This window comes from Narcine bancroftii, chromosome 5, assembly GCF_036971445.1.
Source record: "Narcine bancroftii isolate sNarBan1 chromosome 5, sNarBan1.hap1, whole genome shotgun sequence".
NCBI classification, from domain to species: Eukaryota; Metazoa; Chordata; class Chondrichthyes; order Torpediniformes; family Narcinidae; genus Narcine; species Narcine bancroftii.
The window spans coordinates 174,935,224-174,959,906 of record NC_091473.1 but is presented as its reverse complement, the minus strand read 5'-3'; the positions used below and the strand labels follow the sequence as shown (position 1 = coordinate 174,959,906).

Below are 24,683 nucleotides of genomic sequence, written 5' to 3'. Positions count from 1 at the left end.
AGCGGTGGCAGATGGCAGATGAGCCAGCAGCTATGCTGGGTAGTGTGCATCGTGTCCGGTGGCTGCTGCTGTGCTGCTGCTGCTTTGGCGGAAGTACAAGTCGTGGGTAACCAAGGGTGCAGATGGAGTGCGGCATTTGCTGCAGGGAGAGGCTCCTTGTGCACCAGCACTGTCCTCCAGCTCTGAGAAACCCATCTAATTATTCTTCCTTAATATTTCCTCTGAAATGGGGGTGGGGTCTTATAATGCCCGTGGGTCTTATATTGCTGTCAAATACGCTATATCATTTTGCAAGCTTTAAAATGTTTACACCTTTTCCTGAAAATAAATGGCCTAGAATTTCCTGTGGTCAGCCATCTGTTCAGGCTTCTAATACATCCATAAGTAAGGACATAGGAAAGCAAGAAATACAAGTAAATCATTTGGCCTCCCAAGACTCCTCTGCCGCTCAATAAGATCTTTTAACTCAGCACCGCTTTCATGTCCCTTGATCCCCTTCAAAAATAAAACTGTCAATCTCATACTTCACTCCCGCAGATTTCATGGTGGCAACTTTCTTACTGAAGTCGGCTCAAGACTCACCAAGCTACTCCACGGTGCCTGGGCAGAATAGTGTTCTTGTTAGGGCCAAAATAAGTCCCATCCATAACAATGCTGCTTGATCATATTACCACTACCAACTTTTGCATCAATAGCTTTTGTGATGACCAATTAAATATGTAAATAATAATAAGATAAAAATGTGAAAATTATTAATTTGTACTGAACTGGGGTCATCAGAATTTACACAACTTAAGAACAAAATGCATGCAACGAAATGTTATTTTTTCAGTGTATAAATGACATAACGTGAATAAAAGTTTATCTATAATGTGGTAGCTTCCAATCTTGAAAATACAACTCAGTGCATTGATTTTTGTTTTGTACTTGCAGTAAATCTCAGTCTTTGACCAATGCATTCAACTTTACGGAATCATCACTATTTCGATCAAATGTAAATGAAGATGAAGCAAAGGCCGAAACAATCCGTAACCTGAGGAAGTCCTTTGCAAGTTTATTTTCGGATTAGATGACATCAAATGCCCTGAAATGTTACAGCATATAAACTTGTGACGTTAGAAAAATTAGTTTCTCTGCCTCGAGTTCTCCCTTTGTGCTATTTGCGTGTATATTATAATTGGTACAAAGTAAAATGTGATCAAATAAGCTTAGATCAGTTAGCTGCAAGAAAAAATTATTAGACCAATCACACACCATTGTGATTGCTGAGTGGTTTCAACAGGGGAACTCAACTAACCTTTAGCAGATTCACTGTGATGTTGTGATATGTGCAGAGAGATGCCTTATAGTGAATGTAACACTTCTATGTTTTATTTCATAGTGGGATTTGATGGCATGATATTCAATTAAAGTGTGCTTATTTCTGTTTGCTTCCTTGCCAGGATGCAATATTAGTCAGCAAACTGCTTTTGTGATTACCTATACTACTCTGGGGCAAGTTGAATACAGTACAGTATACATGTTGTGACAAATCTAAAAGTTCTGTTAAAATTGGTCAAAAGTAACAAAAGTGTGCATCAGTATCGTGTATCAGCTGAAATCTTCTTGTATCACAAATGAATAAAGATTGAATTCCCCTATACTTTCATCTCTAGAAACAACTTTTCTCCTAAATCTAACAATGTATGTAAACAATTGGGGATAGTTCACAGTTCATCATAGCCTTGTCATGCATTATTATAGCATGTGTTATATAATCTTATTATCATACCTTTTTATTAATATTAATCTTTGCTTGCTTTTATAACTTAGCCTAACTTGTGTGAACTCAAAGCTGAGCACCTTCTGGTATACATATGGTACAAGAAATAAATAAATATTTGGGGAAGATACTACCAAAGAAATCATAGTTACAGTTACATACTGAATGGTTTCCAAGTGTTTTTAGTATGTGGTGTTGATGGCCACTTGATTAGACAATTTCAACACAAGCTTAATCTGATATTTTTCTCTGATAAGTAAAAATATATGGTGTTGTTTGTCAATTACAAACGTATGAAAATAAAGAATATAGTATTAGAAATTTGACATCTTTAACAATCACATTCTTATTACATATACTGACTCTAAAAAATGTTCAACAACAACATTTAAAAAATTAAAACTTCAGTTTTGGAGAGTTTTTGAAAAAAATATTTGTTTTGCAAAGGAGTAGCAAGCAACAGATGAGTGAAAGCCTGACCCTTGCATAAAAAATTTAATTTCCATTCGTTCAGTAACCCCTCATTTAAGGAACTGGTCAAACAATTAAATATTTCAGGTCAATGATCTTTCAAAAGAACTGGAAAAGTGAGAAAAAAAAAACAGGTGTGTGGCAAATTACTGTCAAGTAAACAGGAGAGTCTGTGAAAGGGTGGAGATCGAGATAATCCATTCTGTTGATACCACCGAAGTAAGAGTGGTGACGGTTGAACAAAGTCCACCTGTCTGGAGAGCAATAAACAGGAGATGAATGAGAATCAAAGAGGAAAGGAAAACATTGTTGCAATTGTGAGATGCTGAACACTGATAGGTGGAAACTGAAGAAAATATTGGAAGTGGCTTTAGCAAATCAAGTAGCATCTTTAGAGTTACGGATAAATGATTTTACATTAGAATTAATACATTGCAATGCACAATGTCAAACATGGAAGAATTTTGAGAGAAAATTATTATTTTATATATATGTGTGGTGGTTGCACTACCTGCCAGGAATGTCAAAGCTTTATTAATTCTTTGGTCAAACTGTCCAGTGCTTACAAAGATTTTGTACACACTCTCATTTGTAACAATTTCAACAGTGTGCTACGTAGTCAGTGTGGTTATGTATGGTCTCTAATTGTTAACTAAATTGTTAACTAAATAAGGACACTTTTGCCTTTGAAAACACGAGTGGATCACAAGTCTGATTCCTGGAACAGCAAGACTGCCATGCAAGGAGAGAGTAGGTCAAATAGATCTATATTTACTTATTAGTGAGGGATTGCTTAAGGTGGTATGTGAGTGGAAAGAAAAAGTTTGAAAACCACTGTTTTAATCGTACCTAATTGACTCGTTATGTGCACTGTTTCATAACTCCAAAGGAAATGGGCCAATGACAATTTTTCTCATGCAAAATATTTCAGTAACAATTGGGTCTAGATCATGGGTTCTTAACCTTCCCTTCCCACTCACACACCAATCCTTTGCCAATCACAGAGCCCTTATGGCATAGGGATTGCTCAAGGTGAAATGTGAGTTTGGGGAGGGGGGGGGGCAGTTTGAAAACAACTGGTTTAGAAGAATACAATGCGATCGCTTTGAAATGCATAGAGCTAGATGGAGATATTGAGGAAAGTGGAGCAGATAGTACCAAGGGCTGCAGTTTCAAGAAATGGTATATGGCAAGACTGATGCAGGAGGTAGTGAACCTGTCCAATTCCTTAACATAGGATCATGGAGAATTCAATGGATAGCTTTTGATGCAAGAAAAGGTACAGGGAGAGACATGTATTTATAGAATGGAGATGGAGGGACAACTATAATTGCATGGAATAGGAGAGCAGGCTTAAAAGGCCTACTTGGTCCTATTTTTGTATATTTCCATAAATACTGAATAGATTTGTAGTTATTAACTGCATTTTCTTGACTGGTGAACACATTTCAAAATTCTGTGCTATCTATATATTTTTCGGAATTGTGTCCCTTATTCCAAAGAAATCACATTGCTATTGTGTATCAAAAATATATATGCTGGTTTAGAACCTTGTGAAATATCTCTGAGTACCTTACATAAGTGTGCAAAATAATGATTCACCAAAATTTCTTCTCATTTTGTCCCTTTAATTTTAGGTTTTAATTTTGTTAACATTGCTAATAAAGCATTAATTATGACAAGGGTGATGTACAACTCAGAAGCGGCAGGGGTGGGGTGACTACCCACCCAAATTCGGACAAAACAGTGGGAAAAACGATATTTAAGTTGCAGGTTGTGTGATTTGTGCTGTGTATCATCGATTGATAAAAAAAATTAGAAATTGGTACTTTGTTTTAATCTGTGTAAAATTTCAAGCAAATCAATCCCTTTGCCCCCTTAACCAAAGAGTCCCTATACACCCATAGTTAATGAAATGAATTTTAACATCTGTACTTGCATTCCCATCCATTCTCTTCAATTTGTTGTTTAAAAAAAAATCTAGTCAATTATAGTTTGCATTTAAAAAATCTAGACTGATGAGTGTGTAATTTTCAAGTTCATCTTTCTACTGTTTTTTTTTTAAACAACTCTGCAATCTTTACAATATGCCAAAGCTTGTTTTACTCCTATATCTAGTTATGTATGGAACACAGAGGTCAAATTGAACCCCAATTGTATCACACATTTGGTAAGAATATTTTCTTAGTAGAGAGTACAACAGCAACCTCTTGTTTATCATGACTATGTAAAAACCTTTTTAAACACCAACGTTGCAGACGATTGAATTCCCTGTCATGGTATCAATCTATTCACTGACTCGCACACTTATAGTTTCTCAGAATCAGAACTTATCGTCATGAACAAATCATAAAATTCGGTGTTTTGTGGCAGCAGCCTCATGCAAACATATTAGAACCATCTTACCACATTACAATTAAATATAAAAGCAATAGCGCTTCAAAAGAAAGGCAGTCTCTTTGCTTCATTGATTATTCAGGGATCTGATGGCAGCAGGGAAGAAGCTGTCCTTGTGATGGTGAGTGCTCGTCTTTAGAGTCCGGTACTCCCCACCCCCAACGGTGGCAGCAGAGTGAACAGGCAAGGTCTGGGTCATGGGGGTCTTTGAGGATAGAAGCTGCATTTTTAAAGACATTGCCTCATGTGGAGTGAAGTCTAGTGTCTAGTGTCTGTGATGTCACAGGCTGAGTTAACAACCCTCTGGAGTTTATTCTTGTTTTGAGAGCTGGCACCTCCTTACCAGGCAGAGATGCAACCAGCGAGAATGCTCTCCGTGGTACACCTGTAGAAGTTTACGAGAGTCTTAGTGACATGTCAAATGACCTCAGGCACCTCAATGAATAGCCGCTGGCAAGCCTTCTTTGTGATTGCATCAACATGGAGGCTCCAGGACAGATCCTCGGAGATATTGACACCCAGGAATTTAAAGTCTTGACCCTCTCCCCTACTGAACCCTTGATAAGGGCTGGGTCATGTTCCCCTGACTTCCTCCTGAAGTCCACAATCTCCCTGCTTTTTCGCCCACATCTCCTGTTAGTTTTTAAACCTGAAGCCTTATTCTCTTTCAGAAGGCTGGTATCAAATTTGCATCCTCTTTACTTGTTTCATCATACTCTTTAACCTTTTACTCTGGTCTTGTTTCTCCTCCCCATTTCCCTAGAATTAGCATAAGCAAGTGCTTAATGATCAGTATGAACTGAGAGGGTTGAAGGCCCTGTTTCTGTGTTGAACAACTTTTATGACATGATTTCTACTGCTTTTAAATGTTTCATCCACCTCCTTAAAATCTAACTGCCTGGTCTCAAACCTCATCTTCCTTGCATCCTTGATACTGTCAGGACCCTTAATTTCTGTCTCATGTTCTCCCCATTCCAGCACCCCCCCCAACCCCACAAGAAAGACAGCCAACCTAGTGGTAATGTTTCATTACTAATGTTCCATTCCCTGAAGCCAGGAAAACAACATAATGTATAGTTAGGGAAAGAAATTCATACACCAATTTTTCATATCCTCCACGTTTCAAAGCATTTCATTAGTAAGTTATTTTTGAAACAGTCTCTGCTCTTTACTAAAGCAAACATGTTAATCAATTATCAAACAAGGTCCCAAAGTACCAAAGAGATGACTGAACAGTTATTACCTCAGAACGTCCCACACACTGCCCAACACTTTCTGAAATATTCTCATGGGATATTTTGATCTTGACCTGGGAGGTTGTTGGGACCTATGTTTGGAATGGTCATGAAATTTTTCAGTTTAGCAAATACTGAATTAGGTCTACAGAGGCACTGCTATTTTTTGCTTATAGGAAAACTGTAAACAAATAAAATTAGTAAAGGCAAGGTCAAGTTCCCTCTGTCTCAATGCACAATTTATATCCATTGCAACTAATTGCATTAATTTGCCTTAATGTTTGGAGAGTTCAGAAACCATAGTTTGGTAAAGATAAGTTTTAAATTTTATTTAAGAATCAAAATAATAAAAACAATGTCTCTGCAATTAAAATAGTAATAATGTGCATCTGGTATTTCAAATGTCAATTTCATCATATGCTTTAATCCTATCCCAGGAACAAATACACATTTACAATTTGCAGAAGTTTAAAACTTAATACAAAAGTTGTTAAATAATTACAAAAATAGCCAATAATTGTCGTGAATTCAGAAATAATCTATCATCATATTACATTTTCTTTGGCAAAGAGAGAATGAGGTAGACATGACGATCCCTACAGGATATTTCTTTATACTACACAAGGGTCAACAAAATCCTTTAAATTTATAATGACTGTGACCCTTTTCTATTTTATTTTCATGTGTATTAACCAAGAAAGTGCAATGCTTTGAGGGCAAGAACTCAAGTGTGTAAACTTCAGGACTTTGCGATGGAAATTATTCATATTCAGAAAAAGTTCCATCACAAATAGGACACAGGATGCTTCTTGCAATCACTTGCTCCTAATTCGACGATGAACCAACACTCCACTAGTAATCTTACGAGATACCATTCCTAAGTGAGTGGCAATTAATGCATCAAAGCATAAAGCTAACTGACCTACTCAACAACATTCAAATTCCAATCACGCTAATTGATTTCAATTGTCCCTTTGAACCATTCATTGCTTCTTAGTTAGGATCTTTAAGTTTTCAACTGCATTTCTCTTCATCATAGTTGCTGTCCTCACAAGTAACGTTGAAGGAGATGGAATGTACACACCAAATTATTACTGTAGCAGAATCACAATTTTTCAACACCATTTTGTTTACATGAAAATTCTACCCTGACTTTTAAGTCACAATTCATCGTTCATGGGATTGTACAGTCCAACTGGTCGCTGAAGTGCATCTTGTTGTAATCATTTCAAAACTGAGCAATACAAATTATTGCATTATTCAATATTTATTACTAAATTCTCACTACTAATCATGGGATAAATCTAATTTCTTAACATAGATATGAACTTTCAACATCAAATTTACTTATTTTGGATTTTAGCCAATACCAAGGTTCAAAGAAATGCCTTGTACAAATATTTCTTTCAGCTCAAGCAAATACAGAACTTTGCAAAAGAAGCTATTTGTTCAACAGGTTTAACTACATTGTATTGCCAGTAGTTCTTATAGTGAATTCCAATTAATTTTCTTTTTCTTTCATCCTCAGTTTGGCAAGTTATACTCTTCCCACTACAAACACCACCCTCCCTCCCTCTCCACCCCCCCACTCCCCCCCCACCACTCCCCCACCTCTGATTTCATATTACCTCCCTATTATTCACAGGCAAGTGTTTGGGTGCGACACCCTCTAGTTCATGGTTAGGATTTGGTCAAAATATACAGAGTTTAACACACCTTCAACAGCTGACAAAGAAATGAGCCTTAAATACACAAGAAATCATGACCAGAAATGCAACAGATTAGTAGTTTTATTGTAACAATGCAAGCATAAATATTGAATACTCATATCAGTTAAAATGGGAAGCCTAGTATAGGAGAACATTTTATTACATGTTAGTTTTCTTCACAGTACTCCTACAAAATGATTGATTCAAGAGATACATTCACAATGTAATGCATTATATCACAAAGGCAACACTCCAAAATCTCTAAACCCTTTAGAACAGTTAACCTATTCACCTAACTTTTTTTAAAAATATGGCATTATAAAATCAATCAGGGAGAGTCAGAGTATACAGTACAGAGGCCCTCTGCCCAACTTGTCTATTCCAACCAAGGTGCCCTACCAGTGTTCGTCCTATTTCCTTGCATTTGCCCCATGTCCCTCTAAATCTCTTCTATTCATGAACCTGCCTAAAAACATTACAATTGTACTTGCCTCTATCACTTACTCTGGATATTGAACTGCATCTAATGTTTTGTAAGGGTAGAGGCCCAAAAGAGGCTACAGGGAAAAATGTTCAGAATTGTTCCAGAGACACAGATACAACGGCGAACTGGAGAAGCTAAGCTTGTTCTCCTTTTGAGTAAAGAGATTAAGAGGAGATCTGATAGAAATGTAGAAGAGTCTAATTTTTAAATGAGGCAACTGGAGATATTATCCTGAAAGCAACAATTCAAGAGGAAAAGATTCACTATTTTGGATGGAAAATAGAAGAGGGACGTTAGAAAATATTTTATTGTAAATAAAGAATAATTAAGGCTGGAATTCCCTGCTTCTACATTGGTGGAAACAGAATGAATCAGTGTTTTCATAAGGAATGGTCACAAATATCTAAATTCTCTCTCATCTCCTGTTATGTTCAAGCTCATCCTTTCTATAGACCAAATCTCCTATTCACTCAATCCTGTTCCCAACTTTCCTTCAAGCTCTCTGTTTTACCAAAATATTCTTCAAATATTAGACAATCTCCTGCATCCATCACCTCTCTCCTCAAAGAGCATTCTTCTCTCCCATCTATTCTAAAAAAAAATTATTGTCCTATCTCAAAACCTCCTTTATTCATCAATATTCTGGAACATTCTGTTATCTCATTAATCTGTGCCCACCTTCCCCAGAACTGTCTGTTTGAATCCCAGTCATCTTACTTCAAACTGTTCTAATTTAAAAAAAACACTCTTTAAAAAAAAAACTCAAAGAATGTTTTATTTCCACATTTTCTTCTCATCTTTCTCAATCTGTCCACAATTTCAGATCTAGTTGACTACAGCATTCACCTTCAATTCTCCACAATCAGCGTCCAGCCAGTTGGAATAAAAATTGTCTGGTACTATCCTTAGCATACAGTCATAGCCAAAGGATCAATGCATTTTCTTATCCCAAATCTGCACCATTATATCTGCTTTATCCAAAGAACTTCTATTTCACTTTTAAATACTGTTCAAGTTCATTTATTATCATCTGATTGTCTATATACAGACAAAACAGTGTTTCTCTGGACCATGGTACACACATATACACAGCACATATATACATAAAAGATACAATTTAAAATAAATACATATAAATATTTTGGGGTTATTTACTCAGTTACAGAATACTCTTCTTCAATCTCACAGGCTGTAGACCAGATTTTAATGCTCCTGCACATCCTTCTTGATTGCAGTGGATCAGTAACCTTAAACAAAAAGATGCCATTACATTTAACATGCAAGTTTTAAAATGTTCTTTATTACCATATTAACATCTTCAATAATTTTACTGTTCCTAACTTTCCTGTTTACACTCATCAATGATAAGCATTTGAGATACTGCTTGGGAACCTGGCCCATGCCACAATTTCACAATCATCATCCTTGCTTTCTTGGTGTTGGGATAACCACTTGTTTCTACTTCAAAGTTCAAATTTATTCTCAGATGTCACTTACAACCCTGAGATTTTGTTTCCTGCAGGCCAGGCAGAATTTCAAATTATCAGTAACTGAACTCAAGAAAGAAATGTATGCAAAAGAAAGAAAGAAATGCAAATAAAACATTCAGTCATGAACAATGAGCAAAGTAATAGTCCTCAAATTAATTTTTAAAAATTGAAACATTCCATTTAAGACAAGTGTGTAATCAGAGAATCTGCGAGAAATCCTCAAATGTCACATTAAATTCAGAGACGGTTCCAAAGGTTGGTTTATCTGCCTATGGCAATTGCCATACGTTTTCTCTTTCTCTTTTTTACATTTAAGAGTAATGAATATTTTGGTAAGATCTTTTAAGCTTCAAGTTTACTGCATTTTATTGCTCTCATTTTGGATGGAAGCAAAATAAGAAGCTGATAAGGAATCAATTTGATTTTGTTCAACCAGAATCTCACGTCCACCTCCAAATACTCTAGCCACATTAAAATGCATGCCAAAGACTGGGCTAATGAAACATCTTCCAGCTGAAACTCTGTTTCTCTTTCCAGAGATGTTTCCAGACACGTTCAGTATTTCCTGTTTTAATTAAAAACATGTCCTTTGGTTTCATATATGCAATTACAAACCCCATCATAAGCAAACTTGCATCTTTTTTGACAACCACACTTTCTCTCGATGTTTATTCCACAGGGGAAAGGCAGTTTTTTTTTAAGAGCAGGAAAGACTAAAACGCAAAATCTATGCTGCTTTAATCTCGCCTCCCTGCAAAACTTAACCAGACTCTTCATAGCCTTCTTTTTAATATACACTTCTGACCGCACTCACACACCATCATTTAGATGGCCTTTTTCTGACTCAGCCTTCTGTTATAATGGCCACATTTTTTTGTTACCTCATCAAATGCATTCCATCCTCCCTAAATTGGAAGTCCTTTAAGCTCTCCTGCATGCAGCCTAACTTACAGCAGTATCAACCTGCCTCTGTTTTCAAATTCCTATCCTTGCTATGCCCCCCCACCAAAGTCCAGCCTATGACTTTTTCTTTCCCCCAGTAACCAGACCAACCCTACAATCTTCTGTGATATCTGTGTTCCTTGGTTTCCGACCACTGGAATGGTAGCCCCAGCCCCAAATTCCTAGGCCCAAAGTTACATTTGCTGGTGTAATTCTTGAAAAGCCTCACAAACCCCTACAAGAAAAGCTTATTATTTTAATCCCCAGTTTCTTCCATCTTCATTAGGATGTGATTTGAAAAATGCAAAACAAAAATGGCTATTAAAGCCCCTGAATCTGTTTCCATTATTGCATCCGATGCATTAATGAAGGGAGGAGAGAGGACAGTGTGAAAGGGAGGAAATGAGAAGGGAATAGAAAGGTGGATGAAGACCTGTGCGGATATTATTGAAGGAAATACATGGGGCCGGAATATTTTAGTTTTGAAAAATTCCAACATCATTTCTCCTTAGGCAAGTTTGCATTGAAAGAAAAAGAGTTTGATCCAAAACATCCCCCCCCCCTCTGAAGAAATGCTGTGGCATGAGGTCGCTCCTCCTGAGCTAAAGCAGTGGACGTGAAGGGCATCGTCTCGCACCTGCATTTTTATAGCTGCCGTGCACTTCGGCTCTTGAAACCGTTCAGGGTGGTCAGGAAGCCCCGGTGCCAAACTCCCCGTGCCAGGTGGGTGCAAGCCACGTGCTCCTTGCTCACCGATCCCATTGCTTGGATGGAGTTCCCTCTCTTTCAAAGAAAATACTGGCAAGCAACGATTCAAGTTGTCTGCAGACGGCACTCGAGTCCTTCTTAATATATTAGGAGGAGTTTTGCGGTCGACTCCCAGCAAAGCCCCGCGGCACCAACCTCGGGCAACCCGATCTCGTCGTGCCGCCGACGGCCCGGGAGGGCGCGCGCGCGCCCTCTCCTCGAGCGGCCGGCTTTCCCCGCGCGCGCGCGCGCGCGCGCCGGGGGAGGGAGGGAGAGTCACGGGTCGCGCGCGGAAAGCCGGCGAATTGAAAGCGGGGACGGTCGCGGGCGCGAGGAATGGGAGCCCCAGTGAGAGCCGCGTGCATCCGGGCGGCGGAGGTGAGCTCGGCGCTGGGGAGGGTGTGCGTGTGTTTTTAAAGAGCCCCCAGCCCCGAAGTTATTACCTGCTGCGATTGAGGAGGAGGAAGGGATTCGCGCTGGAGGTTTGGGGAGTCCAGGTGAGTGGTCAGGAAGGGCTGCGGCAACCTGCTCGGAGCAGCCGGGGCGAACGCCGGGGGTGGGGGTAGCACCTTCATCGGGGAATCCGTTCACGGTGCCCGCCCAGCCTTGGAGCCGCGGTCACGGAGCCCTCTCGCCGCGGCGGGACGCGCCACCGGGCTGTGGGGAACCGAGCAATGCCCCCCCCCCCTCCCTGCCCCCGCCGCCTTGCCCCACCACGGGAATGATCCTGTCCTCCCTTGGCCCCCGCGGCATCATGTCAGAAATAGAACGTGGCACGGTCTCTGGGACAAGCTTGAATCGAGAGGTGCTAACTTTCCTGAAGTTTGGCTAATGATGCCACTGAACTGCATGTCTGCGTCTATTTGGGGGCGGGGGGGAACAGTTTCTTTCACAGCAAATATTTTGGGGCAATGAAATACAGAGCCCAAGCTGTTTAGTTGATATTCACCTTCAGGTCTCGACAATTGGTGGTATTGCGGATTGGTGCTCACGTCCAATATTATTAGGTGTTGCAATTTTTATTGTAGAAGCTGCTTTGTAAAGGTCGACGTGTATATGGCAATACATGATCTTGTAAGGAAAAATGCTCACACGGTGTTGATTTGCACCCCCGATCTTTATTCTGAACTGTACGAGTTTGACTTTAAATACGCATCCAGGCGAGCTTGTAATCTTTTCTCATAGCCTGGCAAATAAAAGCTCCAGTTACCAATTTGCACTGTTGCAGAAAATTGTTCGTCGTTAATATTGCAAGATAAAACTTGCTCTCCATTGACCACCGCAAGAAGCTAGACGACGCAAGCGACAGTGCGCACAGTTCTTGTGTGCGTCTGCTCCAGGGAAGCAGATCCATAACCTAATTCCTATCAAAACTTTAGAAACCCTAAACCTAGGTTGAAATATGTTAAATCGTATCATTTAATGCCTTGTTCTTAAGTAACATGTTTATATAAATAGTTTAGTATTCCAAAATTGTGAATGCTCTTTCAGAGAACATCAAGTTTATGGATTTTCCACGGCCAATTTAAAGTGTTGCTGAAGATTCAGCCCATTGAGCAAATCGATCATTGATAAAGTCATTCATGAATGATGGAAAATTGAGAGCGGCAGTTGACACATTTAATCCCCCCCCCCCCCCCCCCCCCTTCCTTAGCATGAATATTTTCATCCGTTCTCTCTTAGAAACCTGTACTGTAATGGATTGCAATTGTATACATTTCTTCACCCAACAATGCGTGTACAAATATTCAATGTCTGAATCAAAGTAAGATTAAAAATTTAAACCAATTTGGAAAATAGTAGATTTGATCTTAAAACAAACAAGTTTATCATCCCATTAATCGTGGTAGAGTAAGATGGGTTCTTAAATGTTGTTGAAGTATTGCTGATATAATTGATTCTGTAACTCGGCTGTGTATTATGGTAGGGTACTGAAATCTGTCATATAATTTACAGTATTAATGTTACCAGTTCATGATTTAAATGGATTAAGAATGGGCAAACTCTAGGAGCTTACTCCTGCAACCTAAACTTGCTACTTACATATATATTATAAAACAAAGTTTCCTGCTATATTTTAGTAAAAGTGAGAATAAAACAATTTATTCATTCCATTGACAACATTAGTGCAACAAACAGATAAAATGCAACCAAACTGATAATGGGGTAAAAGATGAGGAAGGAGAAAATGAGATGAAATGGGAATGTTTTGTGTAATGAAAACTGAGAATATGAGATTGTGACACAGGGATAGTGGGAAGATGGAATTATATGGAGGTGGCAGTGGGATTGTGGTTATCTATAAAAATATATACTCTACAAGGATGCTCATTTCTGGCAAAAGATGCATTGTGCTAACTCTTCCAGTAATTGTGCTCATTCAAATGAGACTTTACTGATTCTGGAATGAGATGATTGGTTGATTTTGGTCCATGAGAATTTCATTAAGGAACAGGTGCAGGAGAAGGAAGGGCAGATGTGTATTTGATTTTATGATTCAGTCCTGAACACTCAATCCAGGAAGGCAGCTTAAATATATATAGGTGTTGCTTTATATTCTGATCCCTTAATGAGTGGGAAGAACGGAGAAAGTTTTCCAATCCACTGGAAACCTTTCTTCTCTGTACTTCGAGATTACTGAGCTGAGTGGGAAGAAGTGAATATTCATTTCTTATTGTAGAATCATTATCAAGGGGTAAAAACAGAAAATGATGGAAATACATTAAAACTCCAATTATCTGAAATGGGGGGGACTGACCGGGCCCATTTCGGATAAACAATTTTTTCGGAGAACCGGTCATTTTATTTAAAAGCAATCCAGTAGCAACAGCAAATCACTTGTAACAATGTTTAAACAACAAGGTAAGGCTTTTTAAGCATTAAATTAATGTTTAATTCTTACTTTTAAAAAAAATACTGGTCACCGCCGATCACTGACACTTCCCCACCGAGGCTCCTCTCATGCCAGGAGCCTGAGGTCCACTGCTGCTGGCGCCGGGATCCCGAAGCTCCCGGTCAATTCAGCTCTGGAAAATTTTTGGATAAATAATAATTTCAGAAATCCTCATTTATCCAAAAAAATGTTTTTTTAAATATTTCAGATAACTGAGGATTTCAGAGAATCCAATTTTGGATAATTGGAATTGTACTGGACTTTGCAATTCAGCCACAATTTGTGGAGGGAGAAATGGAGTTAACATTTCAGATTGAAGACCATTATTAAGTTTCTTTTTATTCTTATTAGAGGGTACATTTAGTGTTGTGCATTTTTCTCGGCCTTCACAATGTTGCATTGCAGTTTTAGTTCAGGATTAGATACAAGGAGAATTTGAGGGTGTGGGAGAACAACTCTGGCCCCCTTGATTCATCCTCATTAAATTAATTTATTTTGAGTGTAATTTCTGAAATATGGTTAAACTGCAGAGTTAGAATTCCTCCTGGTCTTTATCTTCCTTATGTGAATCGTTCTCTCCAGCTTCAGAACTGCTAGGCTTTTCTTTCCATAAATAACATGAGCTTTCTTCTTCTTTGGCTTGGCTTCGCGGACGAAGATTTATGGAGGGGGTAAAAAAGTCCACGTCAGCTGCAGGCTCGTTTGTGGCTGACCAGTCCGATGCGGGACAGGCAGACACGATTGCAGCGGTTGCAAGGGAAAATTGGTTGGTTGGGGTTGGGTGTTGGGTTTTTCCTCCTTTGCCTTTTGTCAGTGAGGTGGGCTCTGCGGTCTTCTTCAAAGGAGGCTGCTGCCCGCCAAACTGTGAGGCGCCAAGATGCACGGTTTGAGGCGTTATCAGCCCACTGGCGGTGGTCAATGTGGCAGGCACCAAGAGATTTCTTTAGGCAGTCCTTGTACCTTTTCTTTGGTGCACCTCTGTCACGGTGGCCAGTGGAGAGCTCGCGAGCTCTCCAACATGAGCTTTAAAAACTACTTAAATGTTAGTTCAGTATATTGCACAATAAAATGTCTCATTTCTTGTGATTCTGGGCAATTCTTTCCACCTTGATTCCTTGTCATATTTTCATTGAGATTAATTCACATTCTAATTCAGTGATTCTCAACCTTTTTCTTGCCAATCACAAACCACTTTAAGTAATCCCCATGCCATCGGTGCTCAGTAGAAGGAAAGGTTGAGAACCAGTGCTGAAATGTTTTGCTTGAGAAAAATTGTCATTGGCCCACTTCCTTTGGAGTTCTGAAACCGTGAACCTAACAAGTCAGTGAGGTACAATTAAAACAGTGGTTTTCAAACATTTTCTTTCCACCCACAGACCTTGCGTAATCCCTTCCTAATCACAGAGCACCTATGGCATAGGGATTACTTAAGGTGGTATGTGAGTGGAAAGAAAAATCACTGCTCTAATTTCTGAGGCAACAGTTCTTGCAAAGGTAATCAGAAGAAGCTCCATTTTAAGGTTTCTTCAAATACTTCCTAAGCATTTACAGTAAACTACCAAGATGTTAAATCCTGGAGCACCATGATTTTGTGTTGTGTAAATTGTAAAGTCATTGAAAATTGGGGTCTTCATGTGAGTTAGCAGGTCACTAGTTTTCATTTTGGGTCTCGCATGATACTGACATGCTAAAGCATGTTCAAACCTGCACATAATGCTCTCATTTCCAAAATTTTTCAGTTGCACATATGGCTAATGCCACAATAGGCCACTCATGCTTCCACAGGCTGCAAGGCCTGTTTGTGTGCTGAACAATTCCCAGGCCATTGCTGCTTAACATGGCTCGGGTCTCCTGATGGCAGTACTTACCAAGATCACTACCCCACACAAACCCCGCCCCCCACTAAACCATTGATTGCCTGTCCCTATATCCCCACCCTAAGCTTTGACTCCTACCCAAAACTTTACCCTTACACCAAGTTGCCCACACTTTACATTCTGACCATTGATATGTCATTGGACACCTGGAAAATAATCGCACCACTAATCATACTCCATGACTACCAGCCTCATTCCCAGTGACCAACCTTTCTCCCTCATTACCATTTCCAGTTGAAATGCAAGACAACTCACCAGTGTCTTTTCAAAGGTCATTAATAACGCACAAAAAAAGTGAGACTTGTGGCAATGCTCACATCTCCAAATTGATTTTTTTTAAAAAATCTTGCGATCACTCTCAATTTGTAACATACACATTGTATTTTATATCCCATCTATTTTGGTCGGTATCCACTAAATACTAATTTTTGTTTGGCAGCTTACTGCTATATACCCTCCCGTTATCTCTGTGGCATTTTATTTCTATCTTGTGAATGAATTAGGTACAGGGTTAGCACAACGGTGCATCCCATTGCTGTTACTGCTGCACAACTCTGTGGAGTTCACATATACTTATGATTGCATGGATTTCCTTTGGGTGTTTGTTTCCTCCCACATTCAAAACACACGACGGTAGGTTAATTTGTGTGTGGCTGGCTGGGGAATCAAGGGAATTGACTGTGGGGTTGGTGGTAGGGTGGGGGGAGGGGAGAAGAAGGAGAGGGAAATAATTGATTGGCATATGAGAGAAAATAGGTTGAAGGGTTAAAAGTGGCAAAATGACAGATGGAATTTTTCTGATAGCTAGCATAGACTCGATAGTTTCTTCCATGTTGTGAGCAATTATGAGAACAATGTAGTAACTTGTGTTTTGAAAATTTTACATTTTGCAATATAATGAGCATAATAGAAGAACTAACAAAATTTTATTCATTGATGGAATGTACCTGTCTTTAAATTCCCTGAGAATTTGAAGGCTGCCTTGAACAACATGGCTGTCTGGCAAAGCCAAGTGTTTTGCAGAGTGCTACAGAGGATGTGGTCAGAGAGTTGTACAGCACACAAACAGGCCCTGAGTCCAACACAGGTCATGTAAGATCCAATTGCATTGCTGTGCATCTGAACCCACCTTCAGTTTGTATCACACCTGAGAGAACCAGATGGGTTTTAAAGATTGCATGGTATTCTGGGTCACCATTACCTAGATCATCCTTTTAAAATTTTAGATATTCATTTAAATGATTGAATTTAAATTTTTGCAGTCACCATCATGGGACTTTAAACTTGTCTCCCGCTTGTTAATCTGAGGTTCTGGTTACAAAACCAGAATACTACTATACCAAATCATGTTAATGTTAATAGTAATTGAATTTGCATTAATTTGTCAGATAGAGCATTTGTCTCGAGTTTCATTAGTATTGAACAATGCACGTGTCAAATACAGTACATGTTAGTTGTAGGTTAAAAGAGTCTCTAATAAATCCTCACAGGGTCGTTTGTTACAGCTCTGTATCCCAAAAAACACCTTTTCACAGTCCCCTTGAATGACTCAGTTAATTAGTTCCCAATTTTGAGTAATTTTCTACCACTGAATCATATCTTTTGGGAACTAGGCTGCAGTTATTGCAAACTGGGGAATGGGGAAAAACATTCCTATAATAGAAGTTTTTATTTTGCTGAAGCTGGTGTTAGAACAGAGTTCAGATTTCAGATTTATTGTCGGAGTACAAATGTGACATCACATACAACGCTGAGATTCTTTTTCCTGTGGTCAGAATTGCCACTTATTGGTAGTGCAAAAAAATGTACACAATGTACATGTAAACAAATGTGCAAATACTGAGAGGAAAAAAATAAAGTGCAAGAATTATAGTACTTAAATGAGTCTGTTATTGAGTCTATTGTTGAGTGTTGCACCTCAACAGTAGCAATTAAAAGATGCATATACAGATGGGTTAAGTTTAACTCAAAATTTATTAGTAATTATCAATAATATAATTATCTCAATAAACTCAACACCCAAACATATGGCAACTATATACTTATAGAATGTTATTGGGGGGGAAAAAAAACTCAGACCATAACAGTCTAAGCCAAAATAAACTCCCAAAACAAAACTCCAAGTCAGTCTCATCAAGTAAGTCGTCAAAAGAACAGTCCACAGAATCTGGTCTCCAAGCTTTAATGTCTTAGTTCTGTTGTGCACAGGTCTTTGAGTTGAACGTGGAAAGAGATGACTGTTGTCACTGTGCAGACTTACGACCTTGGCAGGAGACTTTACTTAGTTTCTCGTGTGGTAATGACCACCTTCAGTTTGCTCATAAGGGGGTTTCTCACAGTGACCTCCTAGTTGCTAGCACAAAGTTCGCACTTCCGAAGCCCTCTTTGGGGTTGCACCAGGTAATGCTCTGTCACTCAAAGTCTTCTCCACCAAAACCCTGCCTTGGGTTGTACCAATTGACTTTTGTCACACAAGGTCCTATTCTCGAAAGGGGACTGGAGAAGCTCAGGTCGGACATGAACTCTGGGGATCAGAGTGTAAAATCTGCTGTCAGAACAGCAGTGCTTGCTCCTTCAAACAGAGCAGCTTAACCTCCTGCCTTTTAGCTGGAGTTGCTGGGTGAACACACTGACAGTTCGTTCCTCAGTGTCCTGAATGGTTTTAAATGCCGCAGCGTGTCTTCCCCACTCATGATTGGAGGAGAGGGGTGGACAGCAGTGGCCCTCAGTGAGCCCACAGGTTTCAGCTCTCGCACTCCATACAGCTGTTCACTCTCCCAGCTCACTGGACTGGCGCTCCTTTCTCCTGCTGCACATTCAGTCACTGGCCTTGGTCAGAAATAAAATTGTCCATAGTCCATAACAGGAGATTGATGGTCGAAGGGTAGTGGCTGTTCCTGAACCTGGTGGTGCGACTCTTGTGGTACCGAGTCCTCTTTCCTCATGGTAGCAGCGAGAACAGAGCATGTTCTGGGTGGCGTTGAACCTTGACGATTGCTCCTACTCTTCGACAGCAGTGTTCCCCAGAGATGTTCTTGATGGTGGGGAAGCTTTTGTATGTGATTTCCTATGTCCACTACCTTCTGCAGGCCTTTACGCTTGAGGGTATTGGTGTCCCCATACCAGATTGTGATGCAGCCGGTCAGCTCACTTCCACTGCATACCTAGAGTAATTTGCCAAAGTTTCCAATGTAATTCCAAACCTCCACAAAAGAAGTAGAGGCACTGATGTGGTTTCTTCACAATGCATTAGTGTGTTGGGTCCAAGAAAGATCCTCCAAGATGGTGACTCCCAAGAACTTAAATTTTTGCAAGTTAAATTTTAAAAAGAATATGGATCAATAAATAAACTATAAATTCATTCATTTTGTAATCTCCTATTTCATGCTGATTATATGAGAATATATTGCAAGGATGAAGAAAATGTAATGCTTTGACAAAGTTATGGAACAGGGAAAGATGTGTTAATATTTAATGGAACAAATTTCTAGGAGGAATCTTCAATTTGGTCTGAAAAGGAAATGGATACTCAAAATATGGAAATATCGGCTTGGAATTTGCAATTTTAGTGGCAGCATAAAACAGCAACTTCTGCTATCTTCAATCAGTTAAGCATAGAACCAAGTTGTTGTCGGTGAATCCCTGCAGCTCCCACAATGTCCAGCATTGCAGAATCTACCATTGCAATACAATGTTTTTCACGCACAATGTTTGCTCTGGATGCCACTCATCTGAAAATTCTGATTTTTATTTTCCCCTCCATTGTTCTGTCTAACATACAGAATTCCATGATTTTGTTTTAAAGTTTGGTTATATTTTATTTGTAATTTATGGCTTCTACTTAAACATACTCATATTTCCCCATCTTTATTTTCAGTTAAATTTATTAAAATTATATCTGGCTGCCGAGGATAATACACTGTTGCTACATGTGACATGCCAAATTCAATGTTATGCCAGAATAGAGAAAAATCACACCTACAAAGGTTGGCAGACCAGTTTTGTTTTAAGACAATTGTGGGTACTTTTTTGTCATTATTGCAAATTTGCACCCATTTCCTAATGGGTAAGATTTTTCAAGAAAGGTGTTTATTTTAATTTATTTTTAAATAACCTCTTTAATTGAGAGAAAACTATCAATTAGACATTCTTTGGAGTTGGGATTATGTCCAATCTTTATTCTTTCTCATATAATTGAAATTGTACTTAATACTCTTGAGTTTATGGAACTGTACTTGAGAGGTTACTTATTTGGAGCTCTTGATGAGGTGAGAATTATTGCAACTCTGTTTTCATAAAACCTCAGATGAAATTAGTTTGCACTCTATATACAAAATATACTGTCTTACCCATAAATAGAGGTACAAGAATTAATTGTTTTGACTTCTATTTTCAGAAAAATAGAACACAGGAGGAAGTTACTCAACTCTTTTTTTTTCTATTCAATAACAGGATCTGATGTTTGTGAGCTATTTCAGAATTATCCTGTTTTAAAGGAATTACTCCCAATTTCCTTCTTAATTATCTTAAGTCCTGTATCATTCACAATAGAAATATAATTGATACTGTATTAGATTAAGAAGTTTCTTGCATTAAGGACATCACAAATATCAAGACATAAATAGCTTGAGAAAAGTCTGATGAATTGTAAGAGAAATTTGTACCCCTATCTTTAGTTAGAAAAAATATTTAGAATATAAAGTTGCATTTGGATCCCTTCTGTATGATGACTATAACTTTAAACTCTGAATCAAATATCTTGATGATGGAATCAATACTCAAATAAGATTAGGGTGGAACAGGGACTTTAGATTACTTGATATATAGAAAGGGAAATTTAGGAGAAAACTGGAGAGAAACAGAATTTCCTTAGTTTCATGCAACATCTCATATTCAAAACTGTGTAATAACTTCTCGGATCTCCTTTTGAGCATCTCATTCTGACAGAATAAACATCATGCATGCAACCATTCTGATGTCCTTAATCCAAAGATCCTTCAATCATACAGTGTTTCTTACAGATTAGGACACTGTTTGATTTTAACAGCCATCAAAATACCGGTAAATGTTGTCCTATATTATTGATGACATTTTGACTTTGCATATTACAATGATGCTAAGTGCTGGTAGTTGTACACAAGTTATCTTAAAGTAAAATAATCTTCAGGACATGTAGCCAGAACCTTTATTATTAATCATGGAGTTGTGGTAAGCTCTGTGGGGGGAAAAAAAAACATTGAGATACAGTTGCTTGGTTTAGCTATGATATTAGTGCAGGCCTGGATTGACCAGTAAGCAAAATAAGCATGTGTTTAGGGCACCAAGGGAAGGTTTTTTTTTTTACAGTGCCAGGTTTCCCACAAAAAAGGTGGCCCTCACAATAAATAAAAATGTTCTTTTTAAAAAAAAAATACATCTAGACTATATCCAATATAGTTGTGGGGGTCTGGCCTGGATGAAAACTAAAGTTTTAATCTATTATTTCACATTCACCACTTATTGAGTCTTAATGTCTTGTTAGTCGGACAATGGAAGGGTCGTAGGGGGTCAGTCGGACAATGGAAGGGTCGGAGGGGGTCAGTCAGACAATGGAAGGGTCGTAGGGGGTCAGTCGAAAAATGGAAGGGTCGGAGGGGGTCAGTCGGACAATGGAAGGGTCGGGGGGGTCAGTCGGACAATGGAAGAGTCGGGGGGTCAGTGGGACAATGGAAGGGTCGGGAGGGTCAGTGGGACAATGGAAGGGTCGGGGGGGTCAGTTGGACAATGGAAGGGTCGGGGGGGTCAGTTGGACAATGGAAGGGTCGGAGGGGTCAGTCGGACAATGGAAGGGTCGGGGGTCAGTCGGACGATGGAAGGGTCGGAGGGGGTCAGTCGGACGATGGAAGGGTCGGGGGGGTCAGTCGGACGATGGAAGGGTCGGAGGGGGTCAGTCGGACGATGGAAGGGTCGGAGGGGGTCAGTCGGACGATGGAAGGGTCGGAGGGGGTCAGTCGGACGATGGAAGGGTCGGAGGGGGTCAGTCGGACGATGGAAGGGTCGGAGGGGGTCAGTCGGACGATGGAAGGGTCGGAGGGGGTCAGTCGGACGATGGAAGGGTCGGAGGGGGTCAGTCGGACGATGGAAGGGTCGGAGGGGGTCAGTCGGACGATGGAAGGGTCGGAGGGGGTCAGTCGGACGATGGAAGGGTCGGAGGGGGTCAGTCGGACGATGGAAGGGTCGGAGGGGGTCAGTCGGACGATGGAAGGGTCGGAGGGGGTCAGTCGGACGATGGAAGGGTCGGAGGGGGTCAGTCGGACGATGGAAGGGTCGGAGGGGGTCAGTCGGACGATGGAAGGGTCGGAGGGGGTCAGTCGGACGATGGAAGGGTCGGAGGGGGTCAGTCGGACGATGGAAGGGTCGGAGGGGGTCAGTCGGACGATGGAAGGGTCGGAGGGGGTCAGTCGGACGATGGAAGGGTCGGAGGGGGTCAGTCGGACGATGGAAGGGTCGGAGGGGGTCAGTCGGACGATGGAAGGGTCGGAGGGGGTCAGTCGGACGATGGAAGGGTCGGAGGGGGTCAGTCGGACGATGGAAGGGTCGGAGGGGGTCAGTCGGACGATGGAAGGGTCGGAGGGGGTCAGTCGGACGATGGAAGGGTCGGAGGGGGTCAGTCGGACGATGGAAGGGTCGGAGGGGGTCAGTCGGACGATGGAAGGGTCGGAGGGGGTCAGTCGGACGATGGAAGGGTCGGAGGGGGTCAGTCGGACGATGGAAGGGTCGGAGGGGGTCAGTCGGACGATGGAAGGGTCGGAGGGGGTCAGTCGGACGATGGAAGGGTCGGAGGGGGTCAGTCGGACGATGGAAGGGTCGGAGGGGGTCAGTCGGACGATGGAAGGGTCGGAGGGGGTCAGTCGGACGATGGAAGGGTCGGAGGGGGTCAGTCGGACGATGGAAGGGTCGGAGGGGGTCAGTCGGACGATGGAAGGGTCGGAGGGGGTCAGTCGGACGATGGAAGGGTCGGAGGGGGTCAGTCGGACGATGGAAGGGTCGGAGGGGGTCAGTCGGACGATGGAAGGGTCGGAGGGGGTCAGTCGGACGATGGAAGGGTCGGAGGGGGTCAGTCGGACGATGGAAGGGTCGGAGGGGGTCAGTCGGACGATGGAAGGGTCGGAGGGGGTCAGTCGGACGATGGAAGGGTCGGAGCGGGTCATTCGGACGATGGAAGGGTCGGAGCGGGTCAGTCGGACGATGGAAGGGTCGGAGGGGGTCAGTCGGACGATGGAAGGGTCGGAGGGGGTCAGTCGGACGATGGAAGGGTCGGAGGGGGTCAGTCGGACGATGGAAGGGTCGGAGGGGGTCAGTCGGACGATGGAAGGGTCGGAGGGGGTCAGTCGGACGATGGAAGGGTCGGAGGGGGTCAGTCGGACGATGGAAGGGTTGGTGGGGTCATTCGGAGAATGGAAGGGTCGGGGGCGGGAACTATTGTTGGGGTATGCTTAGGTCATCTGTTGGCTTTAATCCAGTCCTGCATTGGTAAAAAGATACAGCAGAAAGGTCAGCCATCAAATTAAACCATTTGTTCAAGCATATTATAGAAAAGGTTACCGGAGAAAAAAAAAGTTAATAAATTGAGGGAAAAGTTGATGGGAAAGTGATTCTCCCTTCACTATTTTAGTTCTGCTTTAATCTAACATAAAGTCGAAGTGCATGTAGAAATAAATTAATTTGGAGAATGTGGGAAGAACATAATATCTCCAGCAACAATATTAGGAATAACCAAATAGTATGTTAGTGATGTTTAAAGTTCACAACAATATTTTAAAATGCACAATTTAAAATATCTCATTTTTAAAATGTGTCCAAACTGTTCTTTTAAATATTCATGAATAAAATAATGTATGGAGTTTGTCCGTTTTAAATAATGGCAGTAAGAAATTTGCAGATGTGGTATTGCACATTTTCATTACAATAAAGCAAATATTATAATTCCCTGATGAAAAATCAGACAGTGTTTACCAGTTTTGCTTGTCAATCAGTAGAATTCCTGATGCATATAAAGCAAATAAAAATCAAGTATTTAACTCTGTTTTGTTTTTTATTTCCATTTCAAATTTATTTCTATTTTTTTGGTAACTACATAGATTTAAACTTTATAATTTTCTTTAATAGCTCTCAATAACCCTAACCATGTGATCTTCATATTTAAATATAAATATTTAGTTTATTTTCTGATATTCATTGAATAATGTTCTCTGCAAACTCAACCTGAAAGCTACTGTTTAGTGTTTATTAGCTCTAGTCCATGTTCACTTATTGAAGAGATCTTGTCAGCAGGTCCTAATTAGTTTTGTATGCGAGTTGTCTTTTCAGTGAGGTCCATCCAGAACAATGTTGTTTGAGTGTGAAGATCTTGGCTAAGAACGGAAAAGGCATCGAAGAGCTCGGGTGGGGGAGGGGGGAGGGGGGAGGAATCCCGTTGGTGCATGTGACAGACTGTCTGCAGAATATCCTGGTGAACTCCAAAGGAGTTTTTTTTTCAATCATTAAAAAAAATGTGAAGACTTCCTTATAACTATATATGATAGGCCAATCACTAAATTGACATTAATAATAGGGGGACAAAATCTTGGCCAACTTTACTTTGCAAGCAATATATTCAATCGCTACTTCACTAACGGGTCCATGCAACAAATAATT

General features: G+C 40.5%; 3 protein-coding genes and 1 long non-coding RNA gene across 13 annotated transcripts in view; 3 read left to right on the top strand and 1 right to left on the bottom strand.

Moving 5' to 3' along the window:
• syn2b (synapsin IIb) overlaps window positions 1–1,972 on the top strand; it is a gene marked incomplete at its 5' end in the record, with an annotated part of 191,081 nt that extends 189,109 nt beyond the window's left edge. Inside the window, one exon of the mRNA XM_069942405.1 lies at window positions 934–1,972. Coding sequence (XP_069798506.1) covers window positions 934–1,069 — 136 coding nt within the window. The remainder of the gene's footprint in view (window positions 1–933) is intronic.
• A 5,665-nt stretch (window positions 1,973–7,637) lies between these two features.
• Window positions 7,638–11,440, bottom strand: LOC138762860 (uncharacterized). Its single transcript, XR_011357213.1, has 2 exons — window positions 11,128–11,440; window positions 7,638–9,305 (listed from the first exon to the last, which is right to left on the bottom strand). It is a non-coding gene; the product is annotated as an uncharacterized lncRNA (long non-coding RNA).
• A 78-nt stretch (window positions 11,441–11,518) lies between these two features.
• pparg (peroxisome proliferator-activated receptor gamma) overlaps window positions 11,519–24,683 on the top strand; it is a 202,766-nt gene continuing 189,601 nt past the window's right edge. For 6 of the 10 annotated variants that reach the window (XM_069939852.1, XM_069939847.1, XM_069939851.1 and 3 more), the window contains exon 1: window positions 11,523–11,734. The gene's annotated coding sequence lies outside the window, so the exon portion shown is untranslated. Of the gene's footprint in view, window positions 11,735–24,683 lie in introns of all 10 variants that reach the window. The other 4 variants (XM_069939856.1, XM_069939857.1, XM_069939858.1 and 1 more) reach the window with 4 other exon arrangements.
• LOC138765363 (ribosome-binding protein 1-like) lies at window positions 21,800–23,557 on the top strand. The gene has a single exon (XM_069942403.1). The coding sequence runs from the start codon at window positions 21,800–21,802 to the stop codon at window positions 23,555–23,557; it is 1,758 nt and encodes a 585-aa protein (XP_069798504.1).